This window comes from Onychomys torridus, chromosome 11 (genome assembly GCF_903995425.1).
Source record: "Onychomys torridus chromosome 11, mOncTor1.1, whole genome shotgun sequence".
NCBI classification, from domain to species: Eukaryota; Metazoa; Chordata; class Mammalia; order Rodentia; family Cricetidae; genus Onychomys; species Onychomys torridus.
The window spans coordinates 18,405,534-18,432,766 of NC_050453.1; the positions used below are offsets into that span (position 1 = coordinate 18,405,534).

General features: G+C 47.8%; 1 protein-coding gene across 8 annotated transcripts in view; it reads right to left on the reverse strand.

Moving 5' to 3' along the window:
* Positions 1–27,233, reverse strand: part of Sdccag8 (SHH signaling and ciliogenesis regulator SDCCAG8) — a 202,756-nt gene that overhangs the window by 6,613 nt on the left and 168,910 nt on the right. For 5 of the 8 annotated variants that reach the window (XR_004946180.1, XR_004946179.1, XR_004946181.1 and 2 more), the window contains 2 exons: positions 1,111–1,237; positions 308–433 (listed from right to left, as the gene is read on the reverse strand). Coding sequence is in view for 3 of the 8 variants with exons in the window: in XM_036202138.1 (XP_036058031.1) it covers positions 1,111–1,237 (127 nt within the window). In the remaining 5 variants the exon portion in view is untranslated. The remainder of the gene's footprint in view (positions 1–307; positions 434–1,110; positions 1,238–27,233) is intronic. The other 3 variants (XM_036202138.1, XM_036202136.1, XM_036202135.1) reach the window with 1 other exon arrangement.

Below are 27,233 nucleotides of genomic sequence, written 5' to 3' on the forward strand. Positions count from 1 at the left end.
CCTAAGCAGGCTGAGTTCTAAGGCAGGTCAGGATTATCAGCTGCGAGTCATTTTGAATGGAGACTGAGAACGGCCTTTCCCTTCTCAATGCTTCCCCACTAATCATAGCAAGCACCGAAGCTCCTTAGAGTCCTCTCAGTAGCCGGGCACAACCCCAATTAAAGGCAGGAGCCACCCACAAGTCCAGCAGCCACCTCTTGGTCTGAAATTGCTTGATGAGGCAAAAACAACAGACAAACAGAAACCCTCTCTGGTGTAAGGAGAAGCTGGTGAAGAACAGTAGTTTTGTGCCATCCATCCAACTCACCTGGACTCTTCCGCCATTATCTAACCTGAATGGGGACAGCTTGGGCTCTGGAGTCAGACTTAGATTCCATTTGCTGTGCCCCTATTTGCTAGCTGAATATGCTTGTTTGAGCCTCAGTTTCCCTATCTGAAAAATGGAGACAACAATATCAATCTTGCTGGCTTGCTTAACTGGACAGAGTGAATGCACGTTCTAGATCAGGAACGTCTAGGCTTGCTGCCATGGTTCCCCACCCCAGACCCACTGTCACTGAATTTACTGAATTGGGATAGGACATCTGGTTCTACTCACAAGACCTTCCCATCTGGGAACACCTCTTCCTTCTGCTGTTAAAGTCCTCCAGTCCTCAGGGACAGTTCACAGCTGTCTCCTCCACATGTTGGGCCTGATCACTGCTGCTCCCCCAACCCACTTTCTCTGTCTTCCCCACCAATGTCTTCCCCACTGCATGGTGTGGCTGCCTTAGGTATGACTGGGTGATATATGGAGACAAGCCTGGGCTCACACTTTTCTAAGCGCATTCCAATTGGCAGCCCCTCCCTCCCAGCTTATGACTTGACCCATGTGATCCGCAGGGGTTTGGGTCTGTAACAGTGCAACCTAGGAAAGGGGAAGGAGAGGGTTCATGTGCGCTGCCACGCTGCACTAGGCCACCCGATCCTTGAGCTATAGTGGGCTTTGTGTGTGCTCTCGCATGGTCCTGGGCTGAACTTAGCCTAGAGTGGTCCCTGTGTGCACCCCACTCTGCACTGGGGTACTTGGTACTCAGGCTGCAGTTCCTCTCCTATGTCCTCCCACCCTACCTGGGCTCGCAGACGGTCCACCTCCTCTGACAGGCTCTGCCGCTCTAGGAGAAGCTGATTCTGCTTGTTGAGCAACTGCACCAACTGCTGGGCTGTGGCCTGGCCATGCTTATCCAGCTGCCTGAGTCTGCAGACAAGAATTGGAGATGCGTTCTGAGAGCTGGCTGCTTTGGAGGGCACAGAGAACAATGGCAGGTGTTAGCTCCATCAATTAGATGTGGGAGCATTCCAGTGCCAGACAAATACTCGAAGAAAAAATGGCTTATTTTGGCTTACGTATTTTTAAGTTTCTACCCATGATTAGTTACCTGCATTGAGCCCACAATTACTTCGCTGTATCGCTCTGGGTCTGTGGCAAAGCAGCTTCCCTTGCTCAGGCATATGTGGTAAAAGAAGTTCTCACTTCAAGGAAGACAGGAAATGGAGAGAGGAAGCCAGTGTCCGAGGACTACATTCACATTACACCAATAACCCAACTTCCTCCCCACAGGCTCCTCCCTTTGCATGGGGGCTGGGAACAAAGGCTGCAAACAGGAATCACAGGAGTGGGGTGGGGGTGGGGGCAATGAAGATGCAGACTTCACTGTGTAGCTGAGGGAGCTCCTGAGAGCGTGCAGACAGGGAGGTGTGGGGAAACACTTGGCTAGTACTGGGGCCACTGGCCAGCCCTTGGTAAGCTAGACTGCCTTCTAGCCAGTGACCAGGCACGCAGCGGTCAGCCCCACATGTTCTGGATTAGAAAACACATAGGGGAGTTGAGCACAGAGGAAAAGCTGAGGCCTTAGACTACTCATAAGCAGAGGTAAAAAAGGAGGGGCCTCAATGCCTCCATTGTTCATCTGGGAGCGGCTGGGGCAGATTGCAGCCCTGGCTAGGGATGGGGGAGCTCCAGAACCACTGAACTAAGGGCTTTCCATTCTAATCCGTGTCAGTCACAGGCTGTGCACTGCTGACCAGATGTCTTCAAAGAGCCTAAATTTGTCGTTCTGCTGATAGGCTCTCCTCCCCAGACTTGCTAATTCACTCCAGCCATTATCCTCATCTGTCCAGACAGCCCATGCAGTCACCAGCACATGTGCCCATGGAAGGCAGCTTTGGGTTAAATTTAGAGCTGCTCTGGACAGAGAGGCGCAGCACACTCTTCCTCGACCTCCATAGTCGGGAGCAGCGTTACTGAGCAACCCCTTGTGCAGTAGTGGATGTCACGAGCGCCACGTGCATTTCAAATGCCAGACTCCTGTCCTGGTGGCACCTGCATGCGGCTGCTGACCAGGAGACACTTCATTTCAGGCTCTCCTCAGGTAGCTCTCCTCTGGTGCCTTCCAGCACGGGCAGCATTACAGAGGCACACCTTAAGTCAGGCCTTGGGACATTCTGTTTACTAATGTAAACTGGCTATAAGCAAAATGCATTTCTGGAAACCTGGCAACAGTCTAGTATTTTACACACCCACCCACACACACAGGGACACAGACACACACACACTAAATGCAAAGCATGGTGTAACCTGTCCCATCTGCCCTTCTCTGCATACACTCGACTGGCTGGAGTCATTGCTTCAGAGTTCTAGCCCCATCTCCTCTTGCCAACGCTTAAGTTAGCTCCCTCACACCAGGCCAGGGGGCTCCTCAGCTGGGGCATCCTCTGTGCCAGATGAGCAAGGAGGGCAGAGCTTGACTGCGCGTGTACACACCACACACACACACACACACACACACACACACAAACAAACAGAGCTCCCTCCCCAGGCTTCCAGGGTCCTCTGCTATTGTTCAGATGATGGAAGGACCAAGGGGTCTAGCTTGGCTTCCTCCCCACTTACCCCATCAAACCTGAGCAATGGCTCACTGCCCAGTAAGGGTTTCCTGCCAGCGTCTGCACTACATCCTTCCTCTGCCCTTGGAGAAGGAAAACTCAAGTTTCCCTGAGTAAAGCCACAGGCGCTCAGCACTGGGATGCCGGCATGCCTCCACTGTCGGCAGGACAGGGTTTTCCGAGGGACCAGTCTCTGCTAATCATGGAGGGGACAGACCTGCCTGGACCTTGTGTGGACTGCTTTGCCTGGGGTGCTGCTGCCCAGGCACTCTGCTGACACATGCACATCTCTGTTGGCTCCCACAGGCCACTGACTTGTTTGTCTGAGAAGCAGTTAACTGTCCCATGTTCCAGTCAGGCAGGTGAGAAGCACCATGGTGAGCAACCTAGCAGCATAAAGCCAAGATGGCTTCCCTCAGAGTCTAAGTCCTATTGAGGTCGTGGCTTTGGGCTTCCTGCTTTCTGAGAACAAGTGGGACAAGAACATGAGTTAATAAGCAATCTGTAAGCCTGGCGAGGAAGGCAGACGCCATTGTGGCTGAGCACAGGGGCTTCCTGCATCAGCACCCGGCCAGGAGGGGTGAGGTCCCGAGACTGCAACCCTGACCCCTCCCTCAGAAGGAGGCATCCCTCTACCCAAGCCTCTCTTCTTTGCTCAGGCTGGTCTCAAACTCACTGGCTCAAGGTTCAAGCCATGCTCCTGCCTCTGCCCCCAAGTGGCTGTTGCTCTAACTGCACATCATTGCACCAGGATTGGCTGATGTTTCAAACCAAATTGATCACTCAGTGAAGCTGCTCTCGGGTATGATTTTTTCCCATTTAAAAAAATGGGTCCCTTCTGTTTGGGGGGTGCGTTTACTGCCACTCCATATACAGCAAGGAAGTCAAACCCAGAAACTTAAAAACACCCCAACTGTACATTTTCTGAGAAAAAAAACACAGACAGAATTTAGAGGAAAGGAAATCTGTTGAGAAAATACTTTTTTTTTTTTTTTTCAGAGCTGAGGACTGAACCCAGGGCCTTGAGCTTGCTAGGCAAATGCTCTACCACTGAGCTACATCCCCAGCCCCAAGGAAATACTCTTGAAGGTCTCTGAAGGTACATCATGCGTGCCAGGAGAAGGGACTTTTAATTTTAATTTCAGAAACACTGCCAGCCCAGCCCAGCCTTCACTGTGTTAGTGGGTGCTTTATTACCATCCGTCGAAGCAGTTTCTTGGACAGTTTTATAGACACATAAGCTATATTTCAAATCTCCTGGTATGGGTCTTTATACTCATGTTTTGATGACCTAAATTGACAGCTGATGGCAGCCACCAACATCTGCTGAACCCATGTTTCCAGCTCCACACTGATTATCCAACTATAACTGTCTGAAGTGCCTTAGAGTCACAACTCCCATTTTACAGATGGGAAAACTGAGCGTGATGAGTTAGCATAAATCCTGCCCAGACCTGGCAGAGCCTGGAGTCAAACCCAGGCGGTGCCCACGTGGCTGTCTCACCAGACTAGCCGACCTTTGGCGAACATTTCCTGCAGCCAACACTGCTCTTCAGCTCTAGATGGCTGCGACAAATCACTGAGATCAAGGACTGGAAGGAGGATTGCTCGGTCTCACCATTTCCCAGGCTTCAGATGATGGTTGGGTGAAGAGATGAATTATGTCAAATCAGATGTCCAACGCTAACAGGTCAAGATAGCAAATGTGTGGCCTGGAAAGGCACATGCCAAGCCCACCAGTCACTGAGTATTCACAGTCCAGGGCAATGTGCTCAGTGCTTCACAAAATTGAAACCTAGTGCTCTCCACAAGTGAGCTCTAACTCACTCATGGGGTGTCTGCACAGGGCCCCCCTGCCTGCTGTTCCTGTCAGTAGCAAGAGCTGCTTTTCAGTCTCAGATCTCATACCATTCTGTCATTGTGACACATGGAGGCACCATGGTTTTAGCCCTCACCCCACAGGGTGTTCAACAGTGAAGCCAACACGAAGGGTGGTGACCTGAGGCCTGTGCAAGAGGACAGCCCTTCCAGAAAGGCACCAACAGGCTGCAAGTCACACGCAGGATCCACACTCCTAGGGAGGGCCACCGCTCTCCGGACAAAGACCTTAGTTCAGTGTGTCTTCTCCAGGCCGCTCTCATCCTAACAATGTGTGGTCATTGGCTATCACCTTGTCCTGGGGAACTGTGGCTGACAGAGTGACTGGTCTGCGAGAAAGGACATTTTCACCAGGCAGGTGCTGATGGGCCACAGGACCCACAGTTTTGGGACTTGCATGTGTAGAAAGTCCCACCTCTGGGCGGGATGGAGACTCATGCAGCTGTGCAGCATCACGGGCACAGACTCTCTCCCGAGGCATCCCTAGGCATTTCAGGTGTATAAGGGACAGCAATTTTCATGACAACAAAAAAGCCCAGGTTTCTAAAAGTACAAATGCAGATGAAGATCATAGGAGCCCCTGTGTGCTGGGCCAAGCACATCTCTATTGGTCCAACAACCCTGGTCTCAGCCACACTGCAGGGACATTATCTGAAACAGCACTTGTGAGAACTAGGCAAGGTTTCATGATAAGATGGGACAAGTAGTAAAATATAAAACAGTTCTCTAAAGCAAGTGGGCTGGGAAGAGCGTATGCAAAAGAGCAGCAGGGCAGGCAGGCTGCCAGCTCGGGTCCTGGGCTTCAGACCCCACTCTGCTATGAATACTGTGAAAGCCAGTGAATACATATACTTCAGTTTCTCTGTTGTTTGTGAGATGGGGAATATATGTTAGCATGTGAGCTGTGAGGTCTAAAAGCTAAATGAAGGCTTGCGTGCCTGGTGAGGTCCTGCCTGCCCTCTCCAGGCCGGTCCTGCTCCTCTGCCAGGGGTTGCTGCCCATGTCCTGCACAGGATTCCACTGGGTGCCTCCCACAGACAGGTTGGAGGGGATTTGTGCTTGGTTTTGAGAGGTTGGTTTTTCGTTTTATTTGAGATTTTGGTATAGTGGTAAAATGATTTTTGTTCTGAAATGTCTCACCACAGCCCCTTCCCTGTGGAGATTTTGAATCCAGCCTCTTTGAGTTCCTTCCTCTTAGACACGCATTCTGAGAACGTTTAGATCCACCATTTCCCTGGGGGAGGAGTCTACTCATAAAGTTAAGGAATTTTCCAAACAACATACAGATCTTAAAACTGGCAATATTTTAACTGTAGAATATGTCCGGTTTTCCCCTGCCCCCAGTGAGGTTTCCCATTGACTAAGCCCCTTGGGACTGGGCTGTGAGCATCCTGCAGTCATGCGATCCCTCAGTCCTCTCCTGTGTGGATGAGAGCAGAGGAGGGGTTAGACCTGCCAGCTCACAGGACGAAAGGAGTAAGGCTAGAATAGCCGAAGTACCAGAATGGTCCACAGCTTGGAGGGCAGCCCGTCTCCTTCTGTCTTCTCCCCTTTCACTCCTGTATCCTTTGACATCTCCTCCATATCCCTGCAAGCTCATGTTCCCAGGGCGGGGATGGACTAAGAGGACCATCTCCTCCTTGATACCTTCTGCAGGGTCTCTTCTAAAACATCTCAGGACTTTCCAGTGTGTAAGGGACAGAAGTCACAACGGCAGTGATGAGACCCCTCTCCACATCCGACGCTTTTCTTTCAGCCTCTGGCTCCAGGTGGACAGTCAGGTGCCTTAGCAATCATCTTCAGACACACTGCACTCATTCCCTCCCCAGGAATCTTCTCTAGGGTCCTCTTTTGTGTATCCCGTGGTCAGACCTTCTTCTGCCCCATCACTGCCCACATGAGCTCAGGTGTCTTTTACCCTCTCATGCCTCTCCCTTCTACTGTATTCCCCGAAGTTGGACCGAGGACCAGTGCTCCACATCCAAACTGCTCAAATATCTTTGCAGTCCTAGCATTTGCAGCTGAGACAAAGACAGCAGGCTCAGGAGTTCAAAGCTAGCCTCAGCCACACGAAGTGCTGCCAGCCTGGGCTACATGAAACCCTGTTTCAAAGTAACAACCTCCCCCCACCCCCATCTCTACCACCTTCCCCAGGGTCTTCTGCCTCTACTTGTCTTTCCAAACCCAGAGTTCCCACACTAGCTAGACCAGAAGGATCTTTCTAGAATACCACTCAGATCATGTCTCTACTTGATGGAAACTGTTGCTCCAGCTCTTTGGTGATGTTCCTTTGCCATGGTAACAGGACTTTCATTGTCTGGCCCCACACAGCCCTCTCTCCTCACACAGCAGGTAGCTCAGCCCTTTCCAAAGCACTCTGCAACAATGCCCTCTCCTGCACAAACCTGCTCAGCTTCACACCTTCTGTCCTAGCTCCTGGTCATCCAAGGCTCATTCTCATTGTCTCTTCCTTGCAGAGTGTGACTAGTATCCAACCACACTGGCAGTCACCGCTCAGCCCACCTACACTGAGTAGTGACACTCCCAAGGGCGGGAGCTATCTCATTCCTCTCTGCCTCCAGCCTGGGGCAAGGTGCCCGCTGTTTAACTGCAGGGATAAGCAAACAACATACCTGTGTACAATATTTATACTAAATATCAGACCTGTGATTTCATTCACAGTGTGAGTGTGCTTTAATTCATTGGAACTGTTTTAGAAAAGTATTGCATACAAATTAAGTGCTCTTAGTCACCACTGGACTTTGAAAATCTTAAAATAGGTGAACCAACAGTAGACTTGGATCCGAGGATACCTCCTCAGAATTCATTCCTACTGGCTACTCTAGCCTGGGCTTGACTCTTCTCAGTTCAGGCTCCCTATCTAGAAACCAGAGTCACACTTCCAACCTGACCCCAAACACAGAGGTTGGGTCAGCATAAGGGCATCCACACCCTGGTGCTGAGGGATCCCTGCCACAAGAGCCATGGCACTCAAATCCACAGCCATAACCACACGGCCAAAGTGAGCTATTTTGAGGAAAGCATTTGTGTGGCTTTATTTTTTGGTCAAAACAATGGACAGTTTAAATGAGAGCCATCTTTCTCTGTTCCTGAAATATCTGGGTGTCAATCATGAGAACTTGGGCAAGTCCTGGGGCCAGTCTGAACTAAGGAGAGACACCAAATTGGGAGTAAGCAAATTCAAGAGAGGTGACTGGAAAGTCAAGAGGAGAATAATATGAAGATTATGTGGGACCCAGCTTGAAGTGTGTGCAGAGTGTAAGCAGTGTGCAGGACCCAGCTTGAAGTGTGTGCAGAATGAGAGCAGTGTGTATGACCCAGCTTGTGGTGAGTACAGGCTTGCTGAAAAACACATGTGCGCACACACACACACACAGACACACACACACACACACCCTCTACCTATTCTCAAAAAATGAAGTAGATATGGAAGGCAACAGAGACCACATGGCCACAGAGCATAAAGCAAGCAGCACCCGATGAATTAGCCTAGGAGACAGCAAGTTCCCTGCCAGCCCTACAGATTCCCCAAGACACAACTGCACAGGCTTTGCTGCATTTATCTCTCCACATCACCAGCAATTATAACAACGCACCGAACGGAAGTTTTGAAAATCCAATTACCCTAATTATTGTTTGAGGTAATTAATTTTGGTGACTAAACAAAGCTAATTTAAAGTTGTATACTTTGTTCCAATACTTAAAAATTGCTGCTGCGTTTTACATGATTCCCTCTCATTACTGTGGTCAGACAGAATCCTATGATGACGAACTCACGCACGGGGCAAGAGAGATGTCAGTGGCTGCCTTGCAATTTAAACATCCTTAGCCTAAAACCACCCTGGTTCAAAAACGATTTCAGTAACTCTGGGGAGAGTTCACACCTTTGACAAAGAGGATTTATGTTCCCGGAGCTGTCGGTCCTTCCTCTTTCTCAGAGAAGTTCCCTGTTGGCCCCACAGACACAGAGCAGAGCTGGAGGACAGCGATGGTGGCAAATGCCACACTGGAGCTGAGATGTGACTAGTAATCGTATTTCAGCCCACCATGGTGTAACTGAGGCCGGAGGGTGAGAAGGAAAGGTGACTTGCCCGGGGTTCTGCAGCCTATGGAAGCATTTAGGACAGGGACTCATGTTTTTTGACTCTGGACTTGACCCTTGCAGCATTTCAAAGTCCTAGGGTGTGTGTGTGTGTGTGTATGAGTGTGTGTGTGTGTGTGTGTGTGTGTTATTTCTGTCTATTATCTTTATCTATCTATCTATCATCTGTCTGTCTGTCTGTCATCTGTCTGTTTATCTACTGTGCTGCTGTGATGGAGTTTGGGGCTAAGCTTGTGTACTACCACCGAACTACAGCCCCAGCCCAGACCTTTCAAAGGCGGTATCTTTAGGCCTGTGGGTGTGGCTAAGTGGCCAAAGGCTGTCTAGCAAATGAAAGGCTCTGAGCTACATCCCATAGATAAGACAGACAGAAAGAAAAAGTAGGAAGGGAGGGAGGGAGGGGGAGTCAGTCGGTGTGTCTTCTGTGAACACCAAGCAAAAGAATTTAGGTAAGGACCTTGAAACAGGTGACACTCCGCAGTGTTCTGGAAAGCTGACCCAGGCTCATTTTCTGAGCCCGGGGAGTGTGAGAAAAGAGGAAAAGGGCTCTGCTCTTCTCCAGCTAGCTCAGTGAGGAGAAACAGATTTGGTTTTGTTTTTCAATTCTTTCTCAATTTCCGATCTATTGCAGGCTGCGGGTCGTGTGCAGTCGAATATGCTCCCAGCTTCATTTTACAATTTCTCTGCTTTTCTGGCTACCCCAGACCAGTAGCAGATCATCTGAGGCCAGCCCCAGTAGCTCTCACTGGGGCCACAGAATAGTGTTGGCGTGTGAGAGGCAAGTGCAGGAAGCTGTAAATCCTCAGGTGGCCTCCATGCTTGGTGAGGGTGGTTTCACTGTAGCCTTCCTTGGCTCCTGGGCTCACTGGGCAGTGTTCAAGGTAAGGTGTTCAGGCTGCCTGAGTGCCCAGCGCTCTAGCAATTTCCCCTGTGCCCAGACAGAGCCACAGAGCTCTAGCACAGATTTCTGCTTGAAACAGTGTTTCCACCAGAACCCTTCCCTCAGGGAATTTAGGGACAGACGTTGCATCCCTACTCTATCTCCTTCTTAAGAGGGTCAAGGGCTTCCTGCCAGGCCTAGCTCCAGTACCTTTGGGGGACTGGCTAGGAATGACCTCAGTACATAAAACAGGGTTAGGAGGTGAAGGCCAAGCATTTCAGACCCTGGGTTCCATTTTAGGATCTTGAAAAGCAGGACTGTTTTCTTCTGAGCCTTAAAGAACTCAGAAAGTTACCTGCTCGAAGCCTTAGTTACCCGCACTGGTTCTTTCTAAAGTAAGAGCAACTATGTGGTGAGCTCCGCTCCCCTGTGCAGAGACAGCAGGGCAGGAAAGAGACATGGCTGGAAGTCTGCAGAGTTGAGTCCAGGGCTCAAGGCCATCCAGAGAGGAGCCAGGAAAGCCCTCCTCCCTCATTTCAAGCTGGGTCTCTGCATGGATGCTCTTCTTCTTATAAAAGAGAACCCCCAAAGAAGCCAAACTTGTAAAAAATTTCGAGAATACTGCCAAGAAAACCCACACCCCTCTCTCTTCTCCAGGTTCTGCTGTGATGATTTGCTCTGATCTCCCCCCCCCCCCCAGCTCTCACAATTGTTTCTTTTTCTCTTTAAAACATTATTTTATTTCATGTATATGGGTGTTTTGAGAGGCCAGCAGAGGGAGTTGAATCCTCTAAACTGGAGTCAGAGACAGTTGTGAGCTGCCACGTGGGTGCTGGGAATTGACTCTGGGTCCTCTGGAAGAGCAGTCAGTGCTCTTAACCGCTGAGCCATCCCTCCAGCCCCTTTTCTCTTATTCTCTCTGTTCTTTGAAACATTGGCTACGGAGTCGAGGTTGGTACTAACTCCTTCCTTAGTGTCCCATGTCACCTACCCTGCCCCTGCTCTAACATCCAGGATTTTCCATATTATTCCACAGTGAGTGAATGCCCCATTGCTACTTCCTCTTAGATGCTGCAGTTTGTTCCCTAAAGAAAAAGCTACCCTTACAGAGCTGCTTACTGGCAGCTACATCATGCACTATTGCGGTGCAGAACGGTTCTACCCAGCCAGCAGTTTCTCAGCTGACCCAATGCTGTTGCCTCTGCCCCTCGCAGAAGAGGTCCTTTGCACTTAACTGTCAGGTCGGCTTTCCAATCTGGATCACTTAACGTCCAGTTCCACTTTGGTGAATGCTCTCGCAAGTTAAGCCAACAACAGTCCTAAAGGAAGGTGTGTGACTAGCAGTGTGTGGGCTCCCATGTGCCCGCTGCCTCAGGTCTTGGAGGCACAGTGCCCTGTTTGGGGAAGATTCTCTCTTAATGAGGTCCTGCTGCTCCAGAGACCTCAGCCCTCATGGAGGGTATCAAATTTTGGCCCTTGCCATTTCCTTCACACTGGACCATCCTTAGAGTGGCCAAAATGGTCACAGAGGTAGTAGAGGAAGCCCATGGCAGCGAAGTAACCAGATTCAGTCACTACGGTGTACCTATTGGCACATGGCTTAATTAGGTTTTAATGCTAGTAATTTGATAACAACTCCTGGCTATAGGCTAGAGAACTGTCAATGTGGAAAGCTTTTTTTTTTTTTTTTTTTTTTTTTTTTTAGTTTTTCTTCCCTTTCCACTGAGGCAGCCTCCCTGCTGACCCTTGTCGAAGACCCCCATCTGCTGGTTGCCACGGTAACTGAAGGAGACCAATTGAGCTGAACACAGCGACTCAGAAATAAAATCTGCAGCCAGAGGAATTCTGCTAAGAGCAATAAATCATTTAGTAAAAGGGGGTCTTCCACACAGTGATGAGTGTTGGGGTAATGCGATGGCATAACTCTTCCAGCTAGAAGGCCCATGACAGATCGGGGTGATTAGGCCGGCTGGAGGGCTCATTTGGTTTCCAGTGGGCTCCGGCATTGCAAGAGACAGATCCTGCCCAGTTACGTGCCACCATCAGGGGGAGGGTTGAGCTTAACATTTGGCCCACAACATGTTCCAATTTTCAGGGGTGGCAAGAGAGCCAGCTGAGGCTTCCAACACACCTTATTCTTATTTCTCTCTTTAAAGGTAGTACAAGTTAACCAATGTCCCGGGACCCATCTCGGATGTCAGTTAGCAGCGGCATCTTCCAGCCTGATGCATCTATGAGAGCAGGCAGCGTCCTCCTCCTCGAAATGACAGGACACTTTCTAATTAGTTGTGACACTGGATGGTCCAATAGGGGCCAAGAGCTTTGAGCCCTGATTTTTGTAAGGCTCCTCTGCATTGAATTATAGGCAGATAAAGGGCCCTTGTGCCCAGTCCTGGGAATCCCCCGAGGCCAAAGGAGCTGCATTTTCAAAACAAAAGCTCAAGATTGTCCTAATAGTCAAGCATGTCCCTACCTGCCAGCTCCTTCCTTGGTGTGGGCCAAGAGAGACTGTCCTGACAGCAGATCAGAACAGAAAGAGACAGTACTATATAATCAGTGTGTGAAGCCTCACCCCGCCAGCCGCTCTCATCACTGGCTACCTGACACCATGTTAGGAGGCAATGGTCGGGAACTTAGAATAAATACTCCCTGATCCAGAGAATTCCCTAACCAGTCCATTGGAGATAATTTTCAGCCAAACCAAAGGTAGATTTTGTTTCCTCCCTTCTGGATGCTGCCAATAAAATGCTTCTGTCTTAGTTTGCTGAGAAGAACGGCTATCGGCTCAGACCCTGCAGCCCTGAACGCCGGCTTCACAGCGCCCAGTCAACCCCAGCAGCCTCCAGTGAGGATGGCCACCCCTTGCTGGGCAATTGTCCTCCTGCAGGTGCAGCAGGCCACTTGCTCTCAGCACGGGCCACTGAGGCATGCCGCGTCTGCTCCGCCTCTGGACACCAGGGCTTGGCCAGCACCCCCTGCCCACCATGAGAGGGCTGGCGCCTGGCAGGAGTGGGCGCTGGCCTGCAGGGGCCCAGCTGGGTGGCTAGCATCTGGCTAGGGAGACTCCACAGGGGCTCCCTGGGCCTCTGGACTTGGGCAGAAGGAGGGGATTAAAGAGAACTGGCAGCTGAAGGAGGATGGGTGAAAGGTTCATTAACTCCATGCTCACGGCCCAATTTCCTTCTTCTGAAAAGCAATGAGAAAAACAGGTTGATTTCCCTGCATCCACGGCAGAGGTGCTGCGGATTTTATTTGCTGTTCTTACTTTTAATTCCTTATTTGTACACAAATAAATGAGTCATTGTTTGTTGATGATCATAGACGACCCGAATTTTAATTAAAGAGAAAAAAAATTCTTGGCTAATAGGCCAAAGAAAAATTACAACCCGTTTTAATTTCTATAAAGTGATTAAGCTTCTCATGTGACTTAATTGAAACTGGCAAGACTTAAGAACTCAAAGAAGTGAAAATCAAACAGCGCTGGACACCACTATGTGGAAACAGGAACTGTGGGTCCATAACCGTACTTTCAGTGGGTACCGCTTCATGCCATGGCCTTCATACTGATTTCCGCCCTCTTCACAAAGTTACCATTAGGTTCACTTCTAAGCCCTGCTTAGAAATTCTCCTTCCAAATGCTTTGTCTCTGCTCACTCTCTCAAATTCCCCTCATATTTCAGTTCCCAGACACTCTTGAACTTTGCACACAGTGCCAGTTTGAGCCTGCACAGAATAATCAGTGTATTAATTCCACTCAGAGACAGTGAGATTTCTCTAACACAATCTGCCCAACCTGAACTCTTTCCTTCAGAAACATTCTGCGTTGAAAAAGAAACTCCCAGCATGAACCTCATAAGGAGCGACATGTAACAGACAGTGCATGTGGCGCTGAGCATGCAGCTCAGAATTCAAAGAGAATTTGGTACTTTGTTTCTCTGGTGCCATGTGCATAATGTACATGTGGCCGAAACTGACATCAGACATGGAAAGTAGAAAGCCTTGGGCGGGGGATGTGAGGGTGGTGGGAAAGACAGGAAATATGTTGATAAAAACAGTAACTTCTGTTAATCTACATTTTCCAGTCACTGTCTTAATTAAGAATGTTAGGAAATATGTTGCAGTTTAATTGCATTGTTTCAAGAAACTCCAAGGCTGACAAATTCCAGGCTGTGCACACTTGGAAAGAAACAGGGGTCACAGTGACAGTTTCTTCTAATTGGTGAGTAACAATCAGAATTAGACTCCAGCCCCCAATGAATCCCGAACTCACAAGACAGTGTAAGAATATCTCAACATTTAACTTGTTAGCAAGAAATGGGCTCTGGAAAAAAGGGAAGCAGAGGGTTTCATATGTGTAAGAACACAGTTTAAAACACAAATACCAGGTACATCAAATATAACCATGGATGGTACTTGACATGAAATCGCAGAGAAACATCTCATCTTTGCAAAATATAGTTATTTATGAAAGAAGTTGCTCAGAGTCTCCTCTGATTTTTAGATGGCCTCATTTAATGGGAATGCAGAAATGATACCAGTTTGCAGACACATTCCCATCTCTAAAGTGCCCCTTTCTCTTACTTCAGCCCAGTGACACAGGTCCTGGGTTCCACTTTCCTTTCTGAGGGAGGCTGTATATTTCTACAACAGACAAGATGGAATGCACTGTAACTGTCCCGTGTTCCTCTGAGGGAAGCTGAACAAAACACACACATCACTCAGCTTCTTATTTAGTGTTTTTTGTTTTTACTTATTATGATGTGCATGTGTATGTATGTATATGATATGTGTGTGCATGCATCCGTGTTATCTGTGTCCGTGTGTGTGTGTGTGTGTGTGTGTGTGTGTGTGGTGTGGTATATGTGGAGGTCAGAAAACAACTTTGTGAAGTTGATCCTCACCATCTATCTTTGTGTTGGCTCTGGGCATCAAACTCAGGTCTTCAGGCTTACACAGCCAGTGGCTTTCTTTATCTGCTGAACCATCTGCTCAGCCCAGTGACTCAGTTTTAACCACAAGTTGCATCCTGTCCTTGGTTCCGTGTATGGGGAGGGTCTGTGCAGCTGGACTCTGACATGAAAGTCAAGGCATCAATATTCAGTGTGCTCTGTTCCCACAGGCTCGGCACAGACCAGTCAGTCTCACAGGGACTGGAGGCTGTTTACTGAAAACTTGAAAAGCACTGTTGGTTTACTGAAAGAGGATTACTTATTGGAAACTGCTGGATGACTCTCTCATGGCAGCGGCTGCTTCTGTGCCTGTCCCCAGCTAGTCTCCCTTCCATTAACCAACTCAGGACACCGAGCCCCAGAGTCAGTGTTGGTCTCCAGAAGAGGTGGAGCTAACTTTTCTAGTCACTCTGGACCTTGCTGTATGTGCAAGGGCCTTAAACAGCACCACAGCACGATGCTCGCATGCAGCGACCATGTGTTGCTGGGGCCCCAGGTCTCACTTCTTAGACTCACAAACATTCGGTATTACAGAGTAGTGCTCTGAGTTCTCAGATGCTCCAGTGAATGGCAAGCATGACTCAACAGTCTCCTGACTTCACTGTTCGAGACTGGGTTTAATTTTTTTTAAAGGTTACACTCAAGACCTCCTATAGTAGAGGATACGCTCTCATGTGCTCACCAGGAAGTTCACAGATTTGTCTATCTCCTGGAATCAGGATGGGAGACACAGGCCCCCAGGGCTCAGACAGCCTTCCTGCAAAAGGCATTTGTCAAGGCCTTGCAAACTGTAGGACTGAGCCTGGAGCCCTGGGGAGGGCAGAGAGAAAGCACACAAGATGAGTGCTGCAGCACGACTAATTAATTACCAAATTGGGGGCAGAGAGGAGAGTTCACAGGGGCCTAGAGCCCAGAGAACCCAGGCTTGTAATTAACAGTTGAAAAGTTCTCGTCAATTTGCAGAGTTCGAAGAACATTGAAAGGATCCGTACTGCTGGGGGAGTGAAGCGGGCCGCCCCAGGGCCAATTGCCTCTCCAGCAGTGGCGAGGCTGTTCCCCGGCTCTCAGGACCATTTGTTCCATTACACAATCTCCTGAAGCCATTTAGAGAGAGCTCCAGCAACTGCCTGTACCAACAGGACACATGGCTTCCCATCCTGGCTCTTTGCTAATCCAGACGCTCCAACCATCTTTCTTTAAGATGCCATCTGGTTGGCAGAAGCCTGTGGATCTAGCAGCACATCTGCTTGCGCCTTTCTTCTTCCCTCCACCCCCAACAAAGGAGGGCTAGCAAGACAGCCCGAGAGGAGGGCGCAGTGGGCCCATCTGGCCGGAGGCTCCTCTTAGGCACTCTAACACAACAAGGCTTTAAGGGATGACTAGGGAACTAGGGATTACTTGAGGCCCGACCATTTTTAGCTGCAGGGCATGACTTCTTTCTTTCTTTCTTTCTTTCTTTCTTTCTTTCTTTCTTTCTTTCTTTCTTTCTTTCTTTCTTTTTTTGCCTATTGATGATTTAAAAACAAGATCTGAAAAGTAAAAGGCAGAGTCTTACTTCCCCAAAAGTTGATTATTGAGAAGCCACTTCAGAGCGCTCTCCTGGGATTTTTGCAATGCTGTCTTCTACCAGAGAGAGCTGCCACCCTGCCTGAGCAGTTTCTTTTTGGTCCAGGAAGACAGACACACAGAGAGGAGCAGAACCGAGATGGCTTTGTTAGCAAGCAGAGTGGCTGGATGCTAATGAGGCGGCTCCACAAGGGGCTTCTTGGTGTGATGAGCAGAGACTGCTGACACTGTTGACATCCTGGCTCTCCTGGCCTGGGAGTCCATGGGCTGTCTCCTTGGAATCTGGCCCCAGTGACACAGTCTATTCAACTGCCTGCTGACTGAAACCTGGCTCCCAGTAATGTGGAACAGTTTGGGGATGGGGTTAGAAAAGAGTCTATCAAACTCAGGGTCAGAAAGCACAGTGAAACTGATTGTGTCTGCCCAGAAAGACACTATAGATCCATGAATGACAAAGACCTGAAGAGTGGAAGTGAGGGGTGCTGGAACAGCCTCCATTTGGGGTACATGGCCCTCAGCAAATGGGTTGCCCCACTGGTGGTATTACCCCACATACAAGGAGCAATCGAGGTGTCTGACCTTGTAAACTGGTTTGGACCTTGTGTTGGCTAACCACAAACAATCCCTCATGTTTGTGAGAATGTGGTACAGGCAGAAAGGAAGTGACCATCCTGCTGGGGCCAGGCCGATAAAGAACAGTGGAGGGGAAGAGGCAGGCCTTGGGCACTGTACATGCTGTCCAAAGCACCTCTTTCCTGGCCCAGAGACCATGAGAGGCAGATGCGGAGACTGGTGTTTAGAAGGGGGAATGGGAAACAACCTCAACAAAAAACCTTTAGCCATCTTCTGTAGGTAGGAAGACACCAGACTCAAAGGCCCAACACAAGTCTCTCCGGGGGAGCCTGGATCTGGTTATGAAGGTGAAGTCGCTACACAAATCTGTCTGTTAGCTCCGGGCTAGGGTCCAACCCTGTGAGCCAATGAGCAATAAAGCTAGTTATCATCAGCATGCAGGCAGGGGTATCGAATTCTAAATTCATTACTTATACTCTACAATATGAATGAAAATTCATGTAAATGAAATGTAAAAACATGAAGGACTGACTTAAGAAGTACAGGGTGGAAAGTCAGCCTCACGGGCCAGTTCAGACAGCAGGTGCAGCCACCTCAAGGACAAATGGTGCGGATGTGTTCTGACTTTAGAATTGTCTTTGTGCTCTAGGACTGGGTGGTACAAAGACCCGTAGTTTTCAGTAAGTTGATGGTCAACTTTGTGAATGAATATAGCTTAGGTGCATTTCATCAAAGTTATGTCTTAACATAAGATTCATTCAGTGGATGTGATACGACTCCAAGAAAAAATACCAGCCTTAACTAGATGGTAAGAGCTAAGTTCTACTGACCACAGTGAACACAAACTATTATTAACACTTCGGGACTATAATCATGGAGATGTGTGTGTGCAGAATGATAAGTTTGCAGTTAAAATGAGACAGATCTCAACTGAAATCTGAGCAGGAGCATGATCCTAAGCAAATTCTTGGAAGGCTATTGCTGCCCACCCCACAGGATGATTAGAAGAATTAGAGACAGTAGGTGAAGTGCCTGGCACCTTGTGGCCCCCGAATAACAGATCCACGGTGACTGCACTTGCTGTTTTCATGGTGTGCTGCAGAGCATACACCAAGTTCTTTCTACATGCATTAGCTCATTCAACCAAAAAGAGCTCTGTGACAGAGGGAGGGTCTCTGCTAGCTAATGAATGAGGCAATGACATTCAATAACAACGACAAGATGGTAGGCAGCATGAGGCTCTTTGTTTCTCCATATTCTTTTCTTTTCCCAACAGGGTCTGACTCTGTTGCCCAGGCTGGCCCTAAGTTCCTGAGCTCAAGAAATCTTCCTGCTTCGGCCTCTCCCAACTAACCAGGACTTTGTACCACAGTACTCAGCTGCATCCGGAACCCTTCCCTAGGCCCAGTGCTTTGCCAAGCCAGTTTCAATCTTAACATTACACATCATCACGATGCTCACTTTATGAAGGCTGAGAGACACTGTCAGTATCTCCTTTCAATTCCTACTGAAAAATAAACCAGTGTCAAGGGTTGGCCTGGGTCTACCCCTTAAGCCCACAATGCTAACAATGAAAATAACAAAGTGAAGATTGGATAAAAGGTCAAACTTCTTGAAAAATCCTGGCTCTGGTGTCTATACACCTGCCACATCGTCCTCTGGTGAAACTTAACCTAGAGCATTTGACAAAAAAAATTTCCTAGTACAACAAAAACATCTTTATCGAATATCCATGTGTGCTACCTAATTCTAAAGAGTTCTAGGGTCAAGCACCCATGTTTCCATACATTCATTTAGCATATGTGCTGGATGTTATTCATACCATAGTTAAGGATTAAGGAGGAATTCTTCATAGGCTAGCAGAACATGGCATATGTACTTGAATGCATCATACATGTAAGCACACACCAGCAAAGCTGTCATTTCATATCTGGAACCTGGTTTAATACTACTATAATTGTCAGAGATTTCTTTCCATGAGACTTTCACTAAAAAGTAGCTCTCGATAGAAAGTTTCCAAAGTGAAAATATTTGCAAGGGATGCTGGAACGTTCGGAAGCTGATGATCAGATGCTGACATGAAGAATGTGAACCGACAGTGAGATCTGCATTTATGGTGCACATATGTGCTTCACCAGACAGCACTCTCCAAATAATGCCACTGCACAGCTCTCCAAGCTCGCCTCCTGCTTCTGATGGAGGAGGCAGGAAGCTGTCTCAGGTGTGTGTGCTCTCCATACTTTGCGTGTCTTCTGTGTCTACTGACCAAGCCTCTCTTGGATTCCCCCTTGGACCACATCTTCCAGCCTCCAGACTGCACGGTGGATGCCAATCCAATTAAAAGTCAAATAGGAGTTTAATGTAAATGCCTGTTACCACCCATAACTCTGGGGGCTCTTGTCAGATCCCTGGTGTCTACTCCAGGAAGGCATGAGCCCTGCACTCTGAGTGGAGATTCAGTGAAGCCTAGTGCTGTTTAAGCACAAGGGATACCAAGGCTTCAAGTCTTTAAGGACAAAATCCTGTAGGTACCTCTGCAGTGTTCTTGCAGGCATCTTTAGGAAGGAGCGTCCCATCTCTTGGGCACCTGCAGGGTGCCTGTTCAGTGGACAGTCTCATTCTGTTCTCAGAGGCAGACATTTCAAATGACTTGTCCTTAATTAATTCCATATGCTGGAGCTGTCCTAGCCCGGGAGATCCAAAGAGCTTTAAATTCCAATGTTGCTAATGGGGTGGGCAGGATGAGCTTCCTCCCTACCAGAAGTGAGAGTGCTCTCCTGCGCCAGCCTGTCCACTCTGGGTGTGACTCTGAGGAGTGATTTGCTATGCTGCCCCGTGGTGTGCTGGGCTGCAGTCCTGACTCATGGAGTGCTCTTTAGTGAGCACTTACTCTAAGCCAGGCACCGTTCTGAACGTTTTTGTGTCATGCTCATTCTCACAGATGAAGTGGAGCCACAAGTGATACCCTAGAGTGCAGAACCTAGATCTAAAGAGATGACTTTTATTTTCTTTATTTTTTTTGTTTTTGTTTTTGTGACAGGGTCTATGTAGTCCTGACTAGCAACTATGCCAACCAAGGTGGCCCCGAATTCACAGAGAACCACCTGCCTCTGAATCCCCAGTGCTGGAACTAAAGGTGTGCACCACCATGCCTGGCTTAGACCTTGCACTCTTATCTACTCTTCCCTAGAAATGAATCTTAGAGTCACTAAATAGCAAAGTGTATGAGGCCAGTTCAAAGAGGCATGGAATTACAATACTTTCTCTCACAAGGTCGACAGGAAACCATATACATTAGCTATTAAGTGACACCACATGCCAGTTATCACCAGCGTCATCACAGCTCATTCGCTGCCCTCTTTTGGTGCCAGCTGGACCACTAAATGGAACTACAATCCTTTGTTCTGCCAATGAGAGATGATGGGACAACAACTTGCTCATGCTTACATCCTTACTCCAAGGGTCTCAGACAAGCTGCCAGGGCAGTGAAGAGCCAGCCCCCGGGAAGAGGCAAGGCTGTGGCCACCACAGTGGGAAGTGATGAACAAGAATGGCTTCTGCAGACCCCTGAGTGTCTGAACATGGACTGTTAACACAATACCACAATAGCAGACGAACACAACTCAAAGGGTAGAAAGGAGGGTGGCATTTTATATAAAAAGAAATGCTGCCTGTCTTCTAGAGACAGTGCAAATTGTTAATGCAAACAAACAGCTGTTTGGAAAGAAAACATTATTTCCGAAACCCAGATGAAGCTCTATTTATTACATTTCAGAGACATTCAAATTATAGTGTCTGAAAACTATCCTACCCTGGATATCTGTGGCACCTAAATTATCTGAAAATCGGAGAGGTTAAGCCAGAATCGAGACTTCTCCATGAGCGAGACCTAGAGAGACAAGTGCCTTTGTGTCCTCTGAGGCTCAAGAGGAGAGATCCGGGGCCAGGACGAGCAGTCAGTGATGGAAGGCTAGGCCAGTATTTACTCCAAGATATTAATATACACTATTTTCAAACCCTGAATACAAAATTCATCACTCCCACTGGTCGCCCGACATCCATTGTACTGCTTCTCTATGCACTCCAGTGCACTTAATCCCAGGTGCATGCTGGGAAGTTCTGGTACATTCTCTGTACTCTATGCTGCTAGGCCAGGCCTATCACAGGAAGTGCTGGGCATGGCAGCCTCTATAGCAGGCCTGGGCTGAACTCTGTCTCCACTCTCCTAGAAGAGATGAGGGTCCACTCTTGCCTCTTCCAGTCACCAGGAAGTGCCTGCCCATTTCCCAGTATTCCCAAGGACCGGGCTGTCACACTTGAGCAGTATGTTCTGGCTAAGAAAACACAAAAGAAGCCATGCTTTACTGGGTCTAAGCAGAGTTCATCTGTGGGTTAAACGGCCAGATCTGGAGTCACACCCCAGCCCGTACAGACTGAATTCTGTAGGCTTGCTCATTCAGCTCAATTCAGAGAAAATGCACAGACTTCAGGTTGAAAACCAACAACAGACACCCAGGAACATGAGGAGGTCCACAGGTGCCTGTGTCCTCCACAAGTTATTTTGCTGTATTTCCTCACTCTGGGATGACCTGGACCTGAAGAGCCAGAACACCCCAGGGCTAGCTGCACTCTGTCTGCCAGTATGCCTACCAATCTCCTCCAGGCACACCCTTCCTGCTCTACCTCACGTCCTACATACCTCACAGGGTGCCACACAGTTTGGTTAGTTAGTGAAGGCTTGAGATTTTTCTAATGAAAGGTGTTATGGTGTTATGTAAATACACAGTATTATTTTGTCTTTATTCCAGCATTACTGGTTTAAAACAGTTCAGTGTGTATAAATATGTCTAATAATGTGTATCTGATTTTTTTTAGTAACTCCTTGGCACTCCAGAGTTTCACTAAGTCATACAGCCTTACTTACGTGCACAACACAATATTCAGTATCCTCTCAGACTGCTTTTTACTGGCCTGCGTCTCTTTTGAATCAAGTTTCTGCTAGATGAGTTCATTAAACATTATAAATATTTGCTTGACTAAACAGACTAGCCAAGCAGTGACCTTCTGTGAATATCAACAGAGGCAGATGCCAAGGTTAAAGCCCATAGGGTAGTGCTAGCCTGTCCCAGGGGATGGGGGCAGAAGTGTAAACACCTGTGAACAACTAGCACCCAAAATGCCCAAGGTGACAATACTAAGAAAGAAGTCCAAAAGCTTCACCAATCCTACCACATGCATTGAACTTCAATTTATAAAACAAATGTCACTCTGAGGATTAAGGCTTAACTAAGGCCATGTTAGCTAATGGCAGCCATTCTGTTCCACTTCTTGAGTATCTTTTTGTTCAACCACATTAAGAGCTCTGGGTTAAGTAACATCCACCTTTCTGTAGGTTTCTTCATAAAGGATGGTTGCCATCATTCACTCCAGTGACCTACCTTTTGACTCTCACAGAAACACACATCAATCCTTTACCTGGCCAATCTTTCTAAGAGACCTGACTGAAAGGGAGTATGTTGTATGTGCCTTCTTGCTGGCAAGGTACTCTGCAGATCAGAGATGGCAAAGTGTACTTCCCTAAATACACAGACTTCAGGTTGAGAAATCAACATCAGACACCCAGGAACATGAGGAGGTCCACAGGTGCCTGTGTCCTCCACAAGCTCTTTTATGTATTTCCTCACTCTGGGGTGACCTGGACCTGAAGAGCCAGAACACCCCAGGGCTACTGGGAATACTGGGAGATCTTACCCTAAAGTTGGGAGGATGATGATGGCTTTTGGGGAAACACTTAAAAATGCATCAGATGGTAAGTTTAGTGAGTAACATTGTCATAAATGATACTGTTTGTTAGGCATATTATTTGTCCCTCTACAATTTGAAAAATCTGCCTATAGATTCACACCATGATTTGATGATGCCGTAGAGGCAGAGAACCTGGGTAGTCTGGAGATTATACAGCCATAGAAATATTCCAGACTGGGCAGAGAGGAGACTCAGCAAAGCCCAGAGTCAGATCATGATATTGGGCACACATGGGTAGTCTGCCACAAGGCAGGAGCTGCTTCCAAGACAGGAAACAGTCTAAGGCTGTTTTCCAAGGAAAATGGTGAGCAAAAGAGCCTACCATGCATCCACACTACGCAGCCTTGGGAATGACATGTGAGCATCTTCTAGTTTCCCATCTTACCCACTCCTTCTGTGATCTGCAGCTTCTGCGGCCAGCCTGGCTCTCCATGCAGTGCACCATGCCTAACCCTTTCCACACCAACACATGACCTTCCTGAACTGCACACACAGGAGACGGCACTTTGATGGTCCCTTTGGCACTCAACAGGTGCCCAAGCCATGTAAGCACTGAGTGACAGTGAAGGCTGATGACAGGGCCGCAGTGGCCTTGCCTGTGTCCCAAGCTCCTGCCTGCTTCAGACCACAGGGCACATGGTACAGACGCACAGGCCTGTTTGCCTTTCAAGGAACTCCTGTCACTTCCCTGTTCAGTTAAAACTGAGTTGTTTGAATCTGTGGCTGTCATGTTAGTTTCCCCATCCAGACAACATACCCTAAACCAACAACTCCCCAAATAAAGAAGAAAGAAAAAGAAAACTGGATGAAAGAGGGTAATGTCTTGGTGCAGAAAAGGCCTTGGGGCCTTTCCAGGAAAACAATCTCCTTGGCAGCAGCTGGGAAGCCAGCAGCACTAAGATGTTGCTGACGCTGAGTAAGTGCAAAACACAATACAGATGCTGGTGCTTCCTGACTGACCCAAAGACAGGCCCGTGAAGGCAGCTGTGCAGGAAATACATCAGTGCGTTCTCTCCCACTCCTTCACTTGTTCATCAGATATTTTCTGGGCACTCTCAGTGTATTCTCTACAGAGTATCGAGATGCAGTAGCGAACAAGACTAGACCTCACTCCTCGGTGGCAGAGCAGCTGTCAGCAGGACCGACACTTCCGGGAATCTGCCGAGAGGGTCTATCCAAGTCCTCCTCTCCATGACCCATATCCAAAGAGATTCTCAGCCAGGTGGTGGCGGCGGTGGCACACGCCTTTAATCTCAGCACTTGGGAGGCAGAGGCAGGTGGATTGCTGAGTTGGGAGGCCAACCTGGGCTACAGAGTGAGTTCCAAGACAGCCAGGACTAAACAGAGAAATCCTGTCTTGAAAAGCCAAAAAAAAAAAAAAGATCCTCTCACACGTATCCATGTTACCTCACACAATTGTCTGTGTTACCTCACACAATCATTTATATGCTGAGGATTTTTAGTTTTAGTTTTTGGAGGCAAAGGTGATAGAACAGAGAATTCTGGGATTTTCCATGATATGTGCTCCACCTCTGCCAGAGGGGGCAACTCAAAGCTAAACCTTGTGCTAAGGGATTATTTAATGGGACAAGTCTTCCTCGCAAAGAGGCCCTGCTAATATCAGATACTGGCCCTGCTCTATAAAGAGGTCACAACTGCTTTGGGTCTGAAAAAGACTTGGCCAATGAGAAAAGAAAGAAGAAAATGTGTGTGATGGGGAGGGATCCAGGTGGTGCTGAGGGGGGATTGTCTTAGAACTCAGAAGAGGAAGTCATAGGAGAAAGCGTTTCCATTGTCTACAAAGTATTATGTGCTGTTGATTGAAAATAACAATGCTGTGTGGCTATATTCAGATGCCTTGGTAACTAAGAAATAAGAGCTGGCTGAACAGTAAATCGACTGTCTCGTTGGTAACAACCATTTCTATACAATACACTTCAAAACAGCTGACTAGGGACACAGCTCAGCGCAGCTAAGAGCACCAAGAGAAGTGTTCCCCACTGATGCAAATGATCATCGAAGAGATCAGAAAGCTGGCTCACAGAGCTTCTTAAGGATTGCCAGTCATGTCACCAACAGGTACAGAGAAGCCTGAGAGCCATGCTGCAAAGTTAAACCAAAGACTTTGAGGGCTGCTGGCCCCGGCCATACCCAGAGGTCAGAGACAACCTTCAGAGACACCTGAGAAGGTCAGACTGACCCAGTGCACTTTCCTTTTGATCAACCTTATATTTGACTGTATTTTAGTAAATTATCCATGTAGTTGTATTTTGACAGCTCTCTTTACAGCAGTAAAACAAAATGTGTGCATCGCAAATGGCAAAGATTCAAATTTCAGCTATGTTTATCCAAAATAGCACTGAACTGCTTCTGTACTTATGTTATACTGCCTACAGCTTCACGGAAGGGGAGACAGATGGGATGAATTTAGCAGGGAAACAGCTGTGGCTTGAAGAAGAGACTAGCAAAGTTCTGCTATCAGGCTTCATTATGCATCAAGGTACCAGTGAAACGTGGATCCGTAAGGCAGCCAAAAAAAGTGTTTCTCATTTGACTCGTGATAATTACCTTTCCTCAACAGCTGACAGTGTTCTAAGTAGCATTAAATAGGTATAATAATTAAGCAAAAATACCCAACAGGCAGTGCCTTGCTTAGGATGGAAATTCCCTTCAGGAGTGCTGGGAAACTGGGGCTGAAGGGCACCAGGCACCCAGGCCATGGACAGGCCCAACCACACTGTTGGTGAGAGCACATGCAAACAGGAAAAGGATTCAGGGACTGCCTAGCGATGCTGGACATGGATTGGGTGACTGTAACATCACTGAGAGGGAGGTAAATGAGCCCCCTCCTACAGCAGGCCTGTCTTCACATGAACACACCTCATTCACACTACTGTAGAAACAGTGTCTTCAGCAAATACAATGGTAAACCTGCATTTTTTCTTTTTAGAATCATCTTCATCCATGTTAAATTGGCCAGTCAGATGTTCTTGAAGACTAAGTGGCTTCAGTTGCCAAGAACTGGAAATGTCCCAGGAATCATGTTCCCATAATGTTGGTGTCCATTTTGAGAGAGAGCGAGACCCATGCAAGGGGCGATGCTGGCAGGCATCAGTTCCATTCTCCAAGGAGGCCCTCCTAGAACACACACACACACACACACACACACACACACACACACACACACACACACACACACACACGTACACACACACACACTACACGCACACACACACACATACACACACATACACACACACACACACTACACGCACACATACACACATACACACACATACATACATGTACACACACATACACACGCACACACACGCACACACACATACACACATACACATACACACACATACACACACATACACATACACACATACACACACACACACACACACACACACACACACACACACACACACACACACACACACACCCCACTGTTGCAATCCTCCAACATATCCTTCTAGAAGACTATTGCTATATAGTAAATGCTATTATACATACTTTGTATTTAGAATAAGAAACCTAACACTGTGTGTGTGTGTGTGTGCGTGTGTGCGTGTGTGTGTGTGTGTGTGTGTGTGTGTGTGTGTGTGTGTGTAGGGGTGGTTGCCTGTTTACAACAACCTTACAGAGAAACTTCAATATTGGGTGATCCCAAAATAAGAAATATGTACACTACTAACACCCAATATACTGCTCTGCAAACAGACTCTTACACGTCTGAACATATGCCACAGGGTTGACTAACATCATGTTTTACCCAAACCAGTATCATTAATATTACCATGGTAACAGAAAGGAGAAAATCAGAGAAAGTCTTTATTAAAAATGGAAGAAGAAAAAGGTAAGACAAGCAATAGATCAATGGCAAGTGATCTTTGTTAGGACAAAAATTTTCTAAAAACGGGGCAGTGTATGACAGCCTTATCATCCTCAAAAGTAGGTCCATGGGTGACTTACTGGGTTCCTGAATAGTTCACTGTCTATTTATACTCCTGCTATGAAAGGGTGGTACATCTTATTTCCTCTAATGCCTTGTGATCCTCGCCTTGGCCTTTCCCTGAGTCTATGCTAGGCAGTGCCAGCAGCCACTGGCAGGCCCCGCCTCTCCACTGTCAGGGAGATTCTGGTTGTCCTTGTCCTCAGGGCAGCAGAAGGAAGTACAGTCTCCTGGAAGGAGCATACACTTTGCTGTGCTCTGAGCACCTGTGGCCACTTTCCCTTCCTCTGAGCCTCAGGCTCCGCAACTGTAGACTAGAGGAAGCTTGTGGGATGTGTGGAGGGCACCATAATGTAAACATGAGTGGAAATTGTCAGTGACTGAGAATGACTGCTTTTGTGATAGGAAAGGAAGGCTTTCTGGAATTGTTCTCTCCTCCATTCCCCTGTTTAAATCATTTTTATTTCTTCCCTCCCCATCTCCAACAATCTGCCTCAAATTCAAAGCAACTCAAGTATATCTGAAATTCCATATTTCAGTATCTGCATTTTTTTCTTACATAGCCAACAGTAT